Source organism: Tribolium castaneum, chromosome 2, assembly GCF_031307605.1.
Source record: "Tribolium castaneum strain GA2 chromosome 2, icTriCast1.1, whole genome shotgun sequence".
Classification (NCBI taxonomy): Eukaryota; Metazoa; Arthropoda; class Insecta; order Coleoptera; family Tenebrionidae; genus Tribolium; species Tribolium castaneum.
Genome location: NC_087395.1, coordinates 1,520,961 through 1,535,799, shown reverse-complemented (window position 1 = coordinate 1,535,799; position 14,839 = coordinate 1,520,961). Strand labels below are relative to the sequence as shown.

The 14,839-nt window shown below is 27.9% G+C and overlaps 1 protein-coding gene across 1 annotated transcript in view; it reads left to right on the top strand.

The window, feature by feature from the left end:
- Nucleotides 1–14,839, top strand: part of LOC655568 (SEC14-like protein 3) — a 46,540-nt gene that overhangs the window by 26,334 nt on the left and 5,367 nt on the right. The window contains exons 2-5 of the mRNA XM_064355116.1: nucleotides 7,021–7,090; nucleotides 7,140–7,183; nucleotides 7,253–7,373; nucleotides 7,425–7,897. Of these exons, the coding sequence (XP_064211186.1) occupies nucleotides 7,021–7,090; nucleotides 7,140–7,183; nucleotides 7,253–7,373; nucleotides 7,425–7,897 (708 nt within the window). The remainder of the gene's footprint in view (nucleotides 1–7,020; nucleotides 7,091–7,139; nucleotides 7,184–7,252; nucleotides 7,374–7,424; nucleotides 7,898–14,839) is intronic.

Sequence of the window (14,839 nt, the reverse complement as noted above, 5' to 3'; positions counted from 1 at the left end):
ACTTAAACTTAAATGTAGTAAATGATTATAAATTGGGCCAAAAACCATACCAAACTCTGAATATTGAAAAGTTTCAAAAATTTGTTTTGGGAGAACAACGGTTCAAAGTCGGGTTAAGCTTTTTTCTGTCTTTAATAAAAGTGCCAAAAGTTTTATTTATTTAATCGTATCAAAATCTTAATGCGATTAATTTGAGTTTTTCAACTAAATACAGGGTTATTCAAATGACTCGAAACCGTCAAAATATAAAATGCAAAACACAACGTATATTATTATTATACAAGGTAAATTGTACTTAACTGGTTTAAATAATATCTATGTACGTAAATTTATTATTTGTTTTTTTTTAGAATCTAGTATATATTTTTTAAGTTGCGTTTTAGTTGGCCAAGCTCGGAGTCTTATGTGAATAACCCTACCCTGTATAATATTGAACATTAAGGGCCGATTTCATAAACAAATTTAATTCTTCTTTTAAATTTTATGTCGACTTTAATTCAAAACTCTAATGCCCCCTTAAGTTTAAAGTCACAATTTTTTCCCATGAATTCTCTAGTTAAAATAAGTAAAAGATTTAAAAAATAATTACTAATTATTCCTCAGCATAGTCCTTCAAGTCAATTTCTTTCCAGAAGCATACTTTTTTGGTGTTATTCTTTTTTTTTCTGTAAGATGTACTGAAGCAGTTTTTGACTTATTTTTTTAGTTGTTTCTCCGTTTTTTCTTCTATTCTTTCTAATTTTTAAACAGCTTCAACTGCGGAATTCAAATCTCTGCTTTCAAGTGGCCGTAGATATTTATTATTTCCAGCAGTTATTTTTTTGTCTTTGTTTTTTAAATTGTTGAGTTTGGTTTTAATCTGCTCCAAATTTCTGTGGCATGCATTACGATAAAATTATCTTTACACACTTTTACACACAAAATTTGCCAAACTTTTCCTCTTTCAAAAAAAATTGTCTTTTTTCGGGCTTCGTAAATTTTTCCTTATTTTCTGAATTAACCACAAAAGTTTTTTTTTTTTTGAAGAAGTGTTTTCATAGGGAGGGGCGGCTAAAATTAACTGAACTCAATATACCACTGACTTAAAATCAAACTACCTAATAGTTAATTAAATTTGCTAACAAACTAACAAATTTATTTTTTTGGTCTTTCCTCAAAGTATCGAAACGTCGCAATGAATTTGAAAATAATTATAAGTATGTATTTGTCAACCATTTCCTATGAAAAATAATTTTTAGTCACTTCAAAAGATTCTAGCTAATGTCGAAAAATTAATTTACGATCTCTGGTGGTTTGTCACAGGAGCTGGTTGTGGCCAAGGGATTCATGGCCGTTCCTTTATGAGCGCATCATTTTCATTTTGGGTGATTGTACATTGAATGTATGCATTGATGTATGCGTTAAAAACAGAGTGAAAAAAACCTTTATTAGAAACTTTTCAACTTCTAATGCAGTCAGAGCTTTAAAATTTTGTATACGACCCAAATCGACTATTCTAAGTTCATCTAAATTATTTTCAAAATGGCTGAGCTTCTGGAACTACAAAAAATTGGCGCCAAGTTTGAAATTTTCAATAGTAACCACACATTTTTACTGCATATTTGAATTCACCTTCTCAAGCTAAGTAAAATTTACCCAAGTTGTATCTGTCATAGTTTTTGTCAAATTTTTTTGTTAAAATTTTCATTTGCAAGTGTTTATCTAAGACATCACAGCTCTTGAACCCTTTGCAATACAAAAATATTTTTTTTGTATTCGATAACCGAAGGTTTGAAGAGTTTTCTAGAATTTTCAAAATTGTCAACTGCCAAAATTCATGGCTAGTATGATTTTTTCAAAATGGTTATAAAAAACTGCTATAACTCAGTTTTTTCAAGTGGAACCACCCTATTTTCTTAACGGTAATCAAAAGGACATAGATACAATACGTCTTATACCTATCTCTTACAGTTTTTGAAAAAAATCACAAAAAAACATTTTACTTCGTAATTTTTATATATATATAAAAATTAAGTTGACCTTGCAAAATGGTCAACAATTGTCAAAATTTAATATCCTATTTAGTTTTTAGTTGGTTCATTATCGAATATGCAGTAAAAAATAATATTTAATTATGGTTTTCGCTAATTTAGTGAATTATGTAAAGTAACTCAGTCAGTCTGCCATCGAATTTTAACCTGCTTAAATGAAAACTGTGAACAAATCGAACATTTTTTTAATTTATAGCACAATTTAATCGTATTTTTCCAAAGTTTACTTGATTAAAAATGAAAATAATGAGCTAAAATTCAGTTTTTTGCGTTTATTTCAAAAACTGTAAGAGATAGATATAGAACATCTTAATAAAAGCCTGCATGAAAATTGATGTTCTTTTGACTGTTATTGAAAAAACAGTCATTTCATTTGAAAAAACTGTTTTATAATTATTTTTCAATCGTCATTTTCAAATAATCATAGTATCCTTGCAATTTGACAGTTGACAATTCTGAAGATTTGAGAAGACCTTTCGAACCTTTGGCTCTCAAGTGCAAAAAGAATTATTCACTTATTGTAAAGGGTTCACAAGCTGTGATATTTTAAATAAACCCCTGCAAATGAAAATTTGTATAAAATGATTATTTTTTGTGTATTAATATTGGGGTGGGTTAAGAATTTTCGCAAATTTAATTGAAGCATTGTGAACAATGGGAATCCGACAAATAATATATAATCTAAGTATTAATAATAAAATAAACGGAAAATAAACACTCTTCCTCAGCGTATGAGGAATCAACTGACCTATTTACACATTTTATATCCTAAATTGTAGGTGTTAGGAATAAAATGGACTTTGCAGTTGTAATTTTTTATTCAGTTTGACGTTATTCAGGTTTCTAACGCATTTAGCGAGTTCTCTGTATGGTTATTGACTCAGATTCAGAAAAACTTGATTTTTGGTCTAAAAACTTGTTTAAATCCTCAGAACTTGGAAAAATAATGTAATTTTGTGATTTATTGTTCAGCACAATTAAATTCATGAAGTGGTTAATTTGGTTAAGGGGGAAATTATCACACCAAAAAAATATTTTTACTTGGTTTATTTTTATCTTCATCTTAGAAATAACACAAAAGTTTGACTGACTGGTAGGAAATTGAAATCAAATTTACAATTTGGAAGTTTATCAACAATTTTTTTCCTACATATTTGCTACGTTTATTCGTATTTCTGTTACAGTTAACAAGTGTAAATTCAATAATTTTAAATGAATTATTGTTACTAATGCTGGAGATGAACATGAAACTCTCATGAAAGATAAAATTGTTGAAAATTAAGACATACTAATAAAATATATTGTATATAGCAACGTTTTCTTAGTACACTCTAAAGTTTTACAACAGATAATGGTGTTTAAGATAAACAACTCTTACAATAAGATATTTTGACAAGGGTGACTCGAAAATATTTACGATACCGATCGGTTCGTCTAAAAGACTACAATCTGTCTGCAATAAATCACACCAATTGTGGTTTACTATAACTTAGTGAATCATGTAAAGTATTAACTCAGTCAGTCTGGCATCGAATTTTAACCTTCTTGAATGAAAATGGTGAACAAATCGAACATTTGTTTTAATAATAATAATAATAATAATAATAATAATAATAATAATAATAATAATAATAATAATAATAAGCCTTTATTTACTACAGGAGACCCATTTACAGTAAATGTATACAAAAACTTAAAACTACACTAATACTATACTAATGATAAAGATGAAACAATCTTCCGCCACGAATCATAGTTGATATCACCGTCTTTACATACATTATTAAATAGGGTAGTCATTAATACGATAGGAGACTTATCAGCTACATTGGTCCTTCTCGCTATAGGATAAAATGTCATGGCTTGTCTGGAGTTTAAACGTGGAACAGCAAAATTTAACATATTTAATAGCCAAGAACAGTCGATGTTATTATTAATTAAATTATACAGAAATTTAATTATAATACAAATACGGCGAAACTGTAAAGATTGGAGACCGAATCTATTCAAAAGCAAGTTCTGGTCATAGCCCCTTATAGGATAATTTCCATCTATTATAAAAACTAGGAATTTTAGGAATCGTCGCTGTATGTTTTCGAGTTGATCTATATGGATTTTATAAATCGGGTGCCAAATAAGTGCGCCGTATTCCAGTTTGCTTCTAACTAACGAGAAGAATAGGGTCTTCATAACTGATAAGTCCTTAAAATCTCGACAATTTCTATAGATGAATCCATATGACTTAATCGCTCTAGCCGTAACATCCCTAATATGCTCACTGAATGCGAGTTCAGTATCGAAAATAACTCCCAAATCTTTAATAATAAAGGTACGATGCAGTGTTACGGACAAAATATCATATACAAATTCAAGGAATTCGCGCTTTCTAGTGTAAGACATAACGTTACATTTGGATGGGTTTAGATAAAGGCGATTTTCATTACACCATTTCACTACTGCGTTAATATTGTTCTGTAAAGTGAGGCAGTCCTCTATAGATTTTATTTCTGTGTAAATTTTAAGATCATCGGCAAAGAGAAGTTTAGCGCATGTTGATAAAGAACCACATATATCATTAATGAAAAGCAAAAATAATAAGGGTCCAAGATTGGAACCTTGCGGCACACCCGAAGTTGCAACGTAACTATCCGAAATGTAGTTACGATATTTAACCCTTTGCTCTCGATTAGCAAGATAAGATTTTATTAGGGATAGCAAAGAACTGGAGAAACCATACTGATCAAGTTTTAACAATAACAGATGATGATCAATTTGATCAAATGCTTTTTTGAAGTCCATATAAATGACATCAACCTGACCTTTTCTGTCCAAAGCGTCAGATATGAACTGAGTAAAACAGGCTAGATTTGTAACAGTTGATCTTTTTTCAACAAATCCATGCTGCGAAGGTGATATAAATCTTTTTACAGAAGAGTAGATGCGGTTGTTTTAATTAATAGCACACTTTTATCGTATTTTTCTATTGTTTACTTGATTAAAAATGAAAATAATGAGCTAGAATTCAGTTTTTTGATGATATTTAAAAAAATGTAAGAGATAGATATAGAAGACGTTAATAAAAGTCTGTATAAAAATTGATGTTTTTTTGATTGCCATTAAAAAACAAGGTCATCCCATTCGAAAAAACCGTTTTATAATCATTTTTTAATCATCATTTTCACAAAATCATAGTAGCCTTGCATTTTGACAGTTGACAATTCTGAAGATTTGAGAAGACCATTCGAACCTTTTGCTATCAAGTGCAAAAAGAATTATTCACTTATTGTAAAGGGTTCACAAGCCGTATATTTTAAATGAAAATTTGTATAAAACAATTGACATAAGTCAAAAACTATGACAGATAAGTACTAACAACTAGCCATTTTAAATATAATTTAGAATAGTCGACTTAGATTGTACACAAAATCTTAAAGCTTTAGCCATATTAGAAGTAAAAAAGTTTCTAATGTAAGCCTAATGTAATGTTTTATTCCCGATTACAACGATGTATCACATCATACAAATGAAGGAAAAAGCTTTTTGCAAAGAGTGCTTTGGAAAAAAACATTAACAATTTTTTTCTTAAACAAACTAGACTTTTTAGAGGTTTAATTGAATTTGGATCTGGAAGGTTAACATTTTCGCCAAACGATAAGCTAGAATTTTATTCTTCGCAAAACAAAACAAGACAAAGTTATAAAATTGTGCTCGCATATTTAATAGAACTGTCAAAATTTTTGACGTTTTTTCCACAGCACTCTTTGGGAAAACACTTTTTTCTTAATTTTAATCCGCATACAAGATTCGATCATATCATGTGATACATCATGGTAATTAGAAACAGAAAGAGATTTAAAAAATACGAATGTCAAATATGGCGTCTATAAGAAAAACCAAAGTTGAGTGTTGTAATTATGACATAAAGAACGCCATGGAAAAGGCAATGACAGAATTAGATTTCTTGTAAAAAAGTGCCCGAAGAATGGCCTACTTAAAAACGTATAGATGTTCTGATTCTCGTTTAAAAAAATAAAAACAAAAATAAGAAATTTTTAGTTTTTCTCAATAATTCAAAAACTAAAAATGATTCTTTCAGATAATTGTTTAACTAAAAATGCGCAACTTTGTCCTAATTTAACTGACCTCGTATCTCTTATAATAACTGAGATTCCCATGGTAGATCTCGAAAAACGGACACCCTGTAGACCACTTAGTCCATATTTATTTTGTCCATTATAAACTAATAACACTCTGTTGGAAATAAGACTGAAGTTGAGAGCTTTTCCTAATCATAAAATAAATAATTAAAAAAAGTAGGAAGGTTAAGGAGAAAGTTTGGTCGCCACCCCAAAAACATTATTATTTTTTTATTGAAATAAAGTTGTGAATGACGCAAAAATTTCAGATTTTTTAATTTTTTACTCGATTGTGTGCTGGCTATGAGATTGCTTTCTGTTGTCGAGGGAAAATCTAAGTAAATAAAGCTCAGGATAATAAACTTGAAGAAAAAAAAATAGTGGGTACTTATAATCCGTTAATAATAATCTAAGGAATAATCCAAAGTTAAAGAAATTGTAATGTTTATAATTAATGTTTTATTTTTTATGATTATTTAATTTTTTTAATGTTTTTTAGAAACAAATAGCAAGTAACTATTTTCGGATATTTTTTATTTTTGGTTTTTCATTTGTACTAGATATATGAGAAAATTTTTTTTATTGCAATTGCAACTGCAAAGAAGATTAATAAAAGTCTGCATAAAAATTGATGTTTTTTGATATATTTTAAATGAAAATTTGTATAAAACAATTGACATAAGTCAAAAACTATGACAGATAATTTAGAATGGTCGACTTAATTTTTAAGCTCTAGCCATGTTAGAAGTAAAAAAGTTTCTAATGTAAGCCCTAAAAAATCATCCTGTATTTTAAAAGCAATTTAAAGGCCGTTTTCACGTTAATTACTAAAATATTGCCCAATTTGTTTCCAGTTTCGTCGAAACGTATCCGACATCACACAACCACACCATGACGATAAATTTCTCCTGAGATGGCTAAGAGGTAACAATTTGCAAACCCACTTATTAATTTTAACACTTTGTCAAATTAGCTCGTTCTTGGGATGCGGAAGCAGCGGAAAAAATGCTCAGACAGGTTGGTATTTACCGTTATATTATTTACTGACTAACTGACTGGGTAATAACGTAATAACAATTTTTGCAGTCGATGAAATGGCGTCAGCAATGGGAAGTCGATGGTGCTTTAAAAAACTGGCAACCGTCCGAAAGTCTCCTCAATTTTTATCCGTGTGGCGTTAGCGGTTACGACAAAGACGGAGCTCCTGGTCTCTCTTATCCCACAATTTAAACAACAAGTTTAATAAAATCAATTGCAGTGATAATTGTTCCTTTCGGTGGTCTAGATATGGTCGGAATTTTGCACGCATTTGGACGCAACGACTTGATTAAATTAACTATACAGACGTTGGAAAGGTTCATGGAGTTGGCCGCCGAGAAAGGAGGCCATAAATTCGTGGTCATATTCGATATGGACGCGTTTAATATTCGACAATACGCCTGGCGACCAGCTGCTGAAGTTGTCGTATCTTTAGTCCAAATGTACGAAGCAAACTATCCCGAAATTTTGAAAGCTTGCTACATTATAAACGCGCCAAGAGTTTTCGCAATTGCATTCAATGTGATAAAGAGGTTTTTGAACGAGTATACGCTAGGGAAGATACAAATTTTCAAAAATGATCCGAAAAAATGGAAAAAAGCAGTGCTTGCTAATATTGAGCCCGATAATTTGCCCGAACATTTTGGGGGGACTTTAGCAGATCCGGATGGGAATCCCCGATACACAACAAAGGTGGGTACAATGTAAATTTATTGACACAATTGAATTTTTTGAAAAAACTTTGGAACAATTACAAGTTATTGAAGTTATTAAAAAATTCAAAATGTTTTGTCCATTATAAACCAATAACACAGTCTGTTGGAAATAACACTAAAGTTAAGAGTTTTTTTTTAATAACAAAAAAAATAAAGAAAGTAGGAAATTGTGAAAAACGCAAAAATTTCTGATTTTTTAATTTTTTACTTGGAAAATTTTCAAAGGAAAATCTAAGTAAGTAAAGAAAGTGTTTCATTTATTGCGGATCAGGATAATGAATATGAAGAAGAAAAATTAGTACTTATATCCGTTAATAATAATCCGAGAAATAATCCAAAGTTACAAGAAACTGTAATTTTTTATAATTATTCTTTAATTTTTTGTTAAAAAAGCAAAAATTTTAGATATTTTGGTTTTTCACTCTACTCTTTACTGGCCATGTTGCTTAATTACAATTAATAAGAGTGTGAGTCGAGGGAAAATCTAACTTAAGTTTTGTTTTTTTTTATCTCAAATATTTTTAATAACGAAAGTATTTCATTTATTTCGGCTCAAGACGTACGAATGTGAAGAAAAACAATATTACCTATATAATCCATTAATAATCCTAGGAATAATAATTTAAAGTTAAGATTAAAGTGTTTTCTAATTTTTACTTCTAGTTTCTCATTTGTGCTATAAAAAATTATATTATTTATAAGTTATTATGTTTTGTTTGGTTATTAGTTTGATTATTGCTTATACTTTTTTGAAAATTGGAAAGTGCAATTAAGACGCTTTTTGTTGTCTTTATTTTGTAGTTCTAAATGCTTGTGAAGAGATTTTAGTATTCAAAAAAATTAAAATGAAACCAATACCTAATTACTAGTAATAATTGTTTAAAAGCTAGTACAAAATTACTATTTTTTTTAATAGGAGATTTTAATGAAAAATTCTGCAGTTTTTTGAAATTCTTTAACGAAAAGAAACAGTTCTTTGAAAGAAAGCCAGATTGAACGAAGAATCAAAATAAAATTACATCTATAATTTGTTTAAAGATTATTCTTGCAAAATTGAATTTCTTTTTTTAATTGCCAAAGGCGATTCTTACTGAAAATTAAGCTATTAGCTGTTTCAAAACTATAAAAACGCCAACGTCGCATATTCTCTCAAAATTAACTGTTATAAATTATTCATCCAGTTCAAAAAAATAATAGCTAATGTAATTTATACTTGCTATGAAAGGTCTAATTACTAATAACTAATATTTTTACAATTTTATCAATCTTATTTATAAATTAATTCGATAAAATGCGACGTTGGCGTTTTTATAGTTTTGAAACACCTAATAAATTGAATGAAATAAGCTGAAAAATCGAAATTAGAACAAAATGTAATTTTCTGCATTCATTAAAAAAAAGTTAAAATAAGTGAGAAAATAACTTGTTTCAAATTGTATTTTTATTTTAGATATTAGTGCCTATATTTACTCGATTTCGACTTGATTACATTTTTATTTTCGTTTTTTTTTTATACCAAGTACAATTTCCTCTGATTCAGAAAAATCCAGAAACCTAAAAAATTAATTTAAAATATATTCTGCAAAATTTCCTAAAATAGGCAAAGTTTTTTTTTGAAAGAATAACTTACATTTCGGGCATTGTTTTAACGAAATATTATGAATACGTCATTCTTAGGACAACTAAATTGATCGAAATGAGACAAAATTCTAAAACCAAATTTTCATTTAAAAAACTGGTCACAAACGGCACAACTGTAACAAAATAGGGCCACTTACTCAAAAACGAGATTAATCTCAATTGAACAAATTTTTACAGTTTTTGCATAAACTGAACTTTCTTTTCCTAAGCGCCATTCTTTTTGAAAAGAAAACTAAATCGCACAAAATAAACGTGAAAAGTTAATGTAGAACATATTTTTGTAATTTTCCGCATTGATAAAAAAATTTCCTAAAATAGCGAAGTTTGTATTAAAATCTTCCGTTTTCTGGAATAAATTCACTAGAATATAAATAACTTTTATATAAAAAAACTAGATTGATCTAAATAAGAATATAAATAACTTGTTTCAAAGTATATTTTTGTATAAATAATTAGTCCGAGTTCTTTTTAAAACTTGTTAAAAGGTTTAAAAATGCACTCAAGTTCACTCTTTGGTGCATCCCGAAAAGCTTGCTACATTATAAACGCGCCAAGAGTTTTCGCAATTGCGTTCAATGTGATAAAGAGGTTTTTGAACGAGTATACGCTAGAGAAGATACAAATTTTCAAAAATGATCCCAAAAAATGGAAAAAGGCAGTGCTTGCTAATATTGAGCCCGATAATTTGCCAGAACATTTTGGGGGGACTTTAGCAGATCCGGATGGGAATCCCCGATACACAACAAAGGTGGGTACAATGTAAATTTATTGACACAATTGAATCACAAGATTTAAACAATAATTCAAATGAACACAGGAATTCTATGCGTAGTTATTGAAGTTATTAAAAAAATTAAAAAATGTATACAGGGTGTCTGTCCACCATGGGGATTTCAGTTATTATGAGAGATACGAGGTCGGTTAAACTAGAGCAAAGTTGCGCATTTTTATGCTGAACAATTCTCATTTTAAGTTTTTGAATTATTGAAAAAAACGAAAATTTGTAGTTTTTGCTTTTATTTTTTCAAGCTAAAACCTAAAGAACTAGACGTTTTTAACTAGGAAGTTCTTCAGGCACTTTTTTACAAGGAATCTAAATCTGTCGTCATATTTTCCAAGGCGATCGTGATGTCAGAATTACAATACTTTACTTTGGTTTTTCTTTTGGACGCCATATTTGATACTTGTATTTTTGAAAAGTGTTTTTATTCCCGATTACAACGATGATACAAATGACGAAAAAAGCATTTTTGCAAAGAGTGCTTTGCAAAAAACGTCAACAATTTTGTTTTTAAACAAACTAGACTTTTTAGAGGTTTAAAAGAATTTGGATCTGGAAGGTTCACATTTTCGCCAAACAATAAGCTAGAATTTTATTCTTCGCAAAACAAAACAGGACAAAGTTATAAAATTGTGCTCGCATATCTAATAGAACTGTCAAAATTTTTGACGTTTTTTCCATAGCACTCTTTGGGAAAACGCTTTTTTCTTAATTTTAATTGGCATACAAGATTCGATCATATAATGTGATACATCATGGTAATTAGAAACAGAAACAGATTTAAAAAATACGAATGTCAAATATGGCGTCTATAAGAAAAACCAAAGTTGAGTGTTGTAATTCTGACATCAAGAACGCCATGGAAAAGGTAATGACAGATTTAGATTTCTTGTAAAAAAGTGCCCGGAGAATTACTTACTTAAAAACGTCTAGCTGTTTTGATTCTCGTTTAAAAAAATAAAAACAAAAATAAGAAATTTTTAACTTTTTTCAATAATTCAAAAACTAAAAATGACACATTAAATTTTCTTTCAAATAATTGTTCAACTAAAAATACACAACTTTGTCCTAATTTAAACGACCTCGTATCTCTTATAATAACTGAGATTCCCATGGTAGAGCTCGAAAAACGGACACCCTGTAGACAACTTAGTCCATATTTGTTTTGTCCCTTATAAACACTGTTGAAAATAAAGTTAAGTGCTTTTCTTAATCAAAAAATAAATAAATAAATAAATAAAAAAGTAGGAAGGTAAGGAGAAAGTTTAGCCTAACATTTAGTTTAACATTATTATTTTTTTATTGAAATAAAGTTGTGAATGACGCAAAAATTTCAGATTTTTTAGTTTTTTACTCGATTGTGTGCTGGCTATGAGATTGCTTTCTGTTGTCAAGGGTAAATCTAAGTAAATAAAGCTCAAGATAATAAACTTGAAGAAAAAAAAATAGTGGGTACTTATAATCCGTTAATAATAATCTAAGGAATAATCCAAAGTTAAAGAAATTGTAATTTTTATAATTAATGTTTTATTTTTTATGATTATTTAATTTTTAATAGCAAGTAATTATTTTCGGATATTTTTTATTTTTGGTTTTTTCCTTTTTACTAGATATATGAAAAAAAAATTTTTTATTACAATTGCAAATAAGTTTCTTCTTGTTGTGGTTTCACTTTTGTATTAAAAAAAAATTAAAAATTAGACCGATACCTAATTATTGCTAAACTGATTGGACTCATAAAAACATACAAAATAATATAGGTTCCTAATTAATTCAAAAATTATGTTTTTTATAAGAGAAAGTTTACAAAATCTCCAAAAATGGAGGGAGAAAAGAAACATTCCTTTGAAAGAAAGCCAGGTTGAACGAAGAAACAAAATAAAATAATTTTCATAATTTGTTCAAAGGTTATTCTCGTAAGTGATTTTTTTTAATTGCGAAGAACAATTCATACTGAAAAGTAAGCTAAATTCAACCAAACAAACTGAAAAATTAAAATTTTTGTAAGCTTTTCCTTTAATTAGAATAAAAATGCCAAAACTAGCGAAGTGTTTACTAAAAAATCTTGCAATTTCTAGCAATTATTAAACAGAATGTAAACAATTTTTTTTAATGATATTGAACGATTTAAGACCAATTATTGCATAAATTAACTCGACTAAAATTATATTTAGTTTAAGAATAAAAATTACATTTTTATTTTCGTTTTTTTTTTTGCACCAAACGCGATTTTCTCTGTTGATTCATAAAAAGAAAAAAATAAACTAAAACTTTAAATTCAGAATATATTTTGCAAAATTTACTAAAATAAGCAATTTTTTATGTAAGCGAATGCGATTGGCATTTTTTCCACGGAATAGTAATACAACATTCTTGAAACAACTAGATTGAAATAAGACAACAAAATAACTTATTTCAATGCATATTTTAGTATTGGTTGAGTTATTGACTCGATACCTTTTCGGCAATAGTTAAGAAGTTAAAAATGAAATATTGCCACATTTGTATTTTATTTCATTTGTTCTAGATCCCATTTCTTATATCAATTGAAAAAAATCTCTTTAAATAACTAAAACTTTTACTGTTAGACAAACAGATAAATTTTAATAAAAAATTAATTAATTGATTTTTTTTTAACAAAACCAAATTTTCATTTTAAAAGCTGGCCAAAACTTTGACAAAATAAGGCCACTTACTCAAAAAACGGGATTAATCTCAATTGAAGAAGTTTTTACAGTGTTTGCATAAACTAAGCTCTTTTCCTAAGGGCCATGCTTGTTGAAAAGTAAACTAAATCGCACAAAATAAACGTAAAAAGTTAAAATAGAACATATTTTCGTAATTTTCCGCATTGATAAAAAAATTTCTTAAAATAGTGAAGTTTGTATTGAAAAATCTTCCGTTTTCTGGAATGTATTCAGCAGAATATAAATAACTCTTATAAAAAACTAGACTGATCGAAATAAAACTATAAATAACTTGTTTCAAAGCATATTTTTGTATAAATAATTAAGTGGAGGTTTTTGAACGCTAGAGAAGATAAAAATTTTGAAAAAACGGAAAATTTGCCAGAGCATTTTGGGGATCTTTGGCAGATCCGGATGGGAATCCCCGAACAATATATTGACACAACCTTGAATTTTTTGAAAAAATTTCGGAAAAATCGCCAGGTTTCAACAATAATTCAAATAAACACGGCACTTTTGTTTGCATAGTTATTAGTAAAATTGAAAGGTTTTCTAAATCACAAAAAACAATAAAAAAAGTTGTTAGTTTTACGACGAGGAATTTTAAACAGATTATTAAGTTGTAAAAAAACGCAAAAACTTCGTATTGTTTAATTACTTACTGGCCATGAAATTGTTCTCTGTTGCTTAATTAATTAGAGTTTGACGTCAGTGTGTTAAAATCGCTAATTAAATTATGTCGAGAGAAAATCAAGTTATTGTTTTTTTTAATCTCAACTCAAATCAAATTTCAAAGAAAGTGTTTCATTTATTCCGGCTTAAAACGTTTAAATTGGAAAAAAATAAAGAAAACAAAAAAATAAAGAAAAACAAAGTTGAGAGTAATCTTTTTTATTAAATTTTTAATAAATGTTTCATTTTTTTCATTATGATTATTTTATATTAATTTTATTTCTGTTTTTGCAACAGATAGTAACTGTTTTCGTATATTTATTATTATTATTATTATTACTTCTGATTTTTCATTTGTGTTCTATGAAAAATTATATTCGGTGCTAAGTTCTTACTTGATACTTATTATACTTTTTGAAATTTTTGAAAAGTTCAAAATAAGCTTGAATAAATTTTTGTTTTGTTTATTTTGCAGTTGAGATTTTCTAAATCGATTAAAAAATACGATTACAAGATCATTTAAAAAATCTCCAAAAACAAGGCGGACTCTTATTATTTTTTAAAATAACCTGTAATTTGTTGCATTTATTTAAGAAAATTAGACAATTCATTTGTATTTGTATAACATTTCTATATTACAGGAAAAACCTTTAAAAAATTCCTAGTTATGTTTTAAAAATTCTGGAGCTACAAACTTATTTTGTTAACAACATTTTTATTGTTTTTTTTTATTTATTTCCTGTTCGTTATTTATTCAAAAAATTAAGAAAAGTTGAAACATTAAGAAATTTAAATTACCCATATTTATAAAAATAGTATTTATAAAAAAACCTTGCGATCCCTGGTGTTTTTACAATAGAATATAAATACATCATTTTACAATTTGATTGATCAGAATAAAACAAAATAACTAGTTTCAATGAAAATTTTTGCATAAATTAAGTCGATTCTCTTACAAATCTAAAATATTTACAAGGAAAATCAGCCAGTTTTGCAGTTTCTGGTAATTATTCAATCAAATGAGACAAATATATTCAGCTCACATAATAAGTCATTCAAAAATTAATCAATTTTAAAAAATACGTAACAGCTAATTTAATAAAATCGTGTGAAATCGTTTAAAATAAAATTGGCAGAA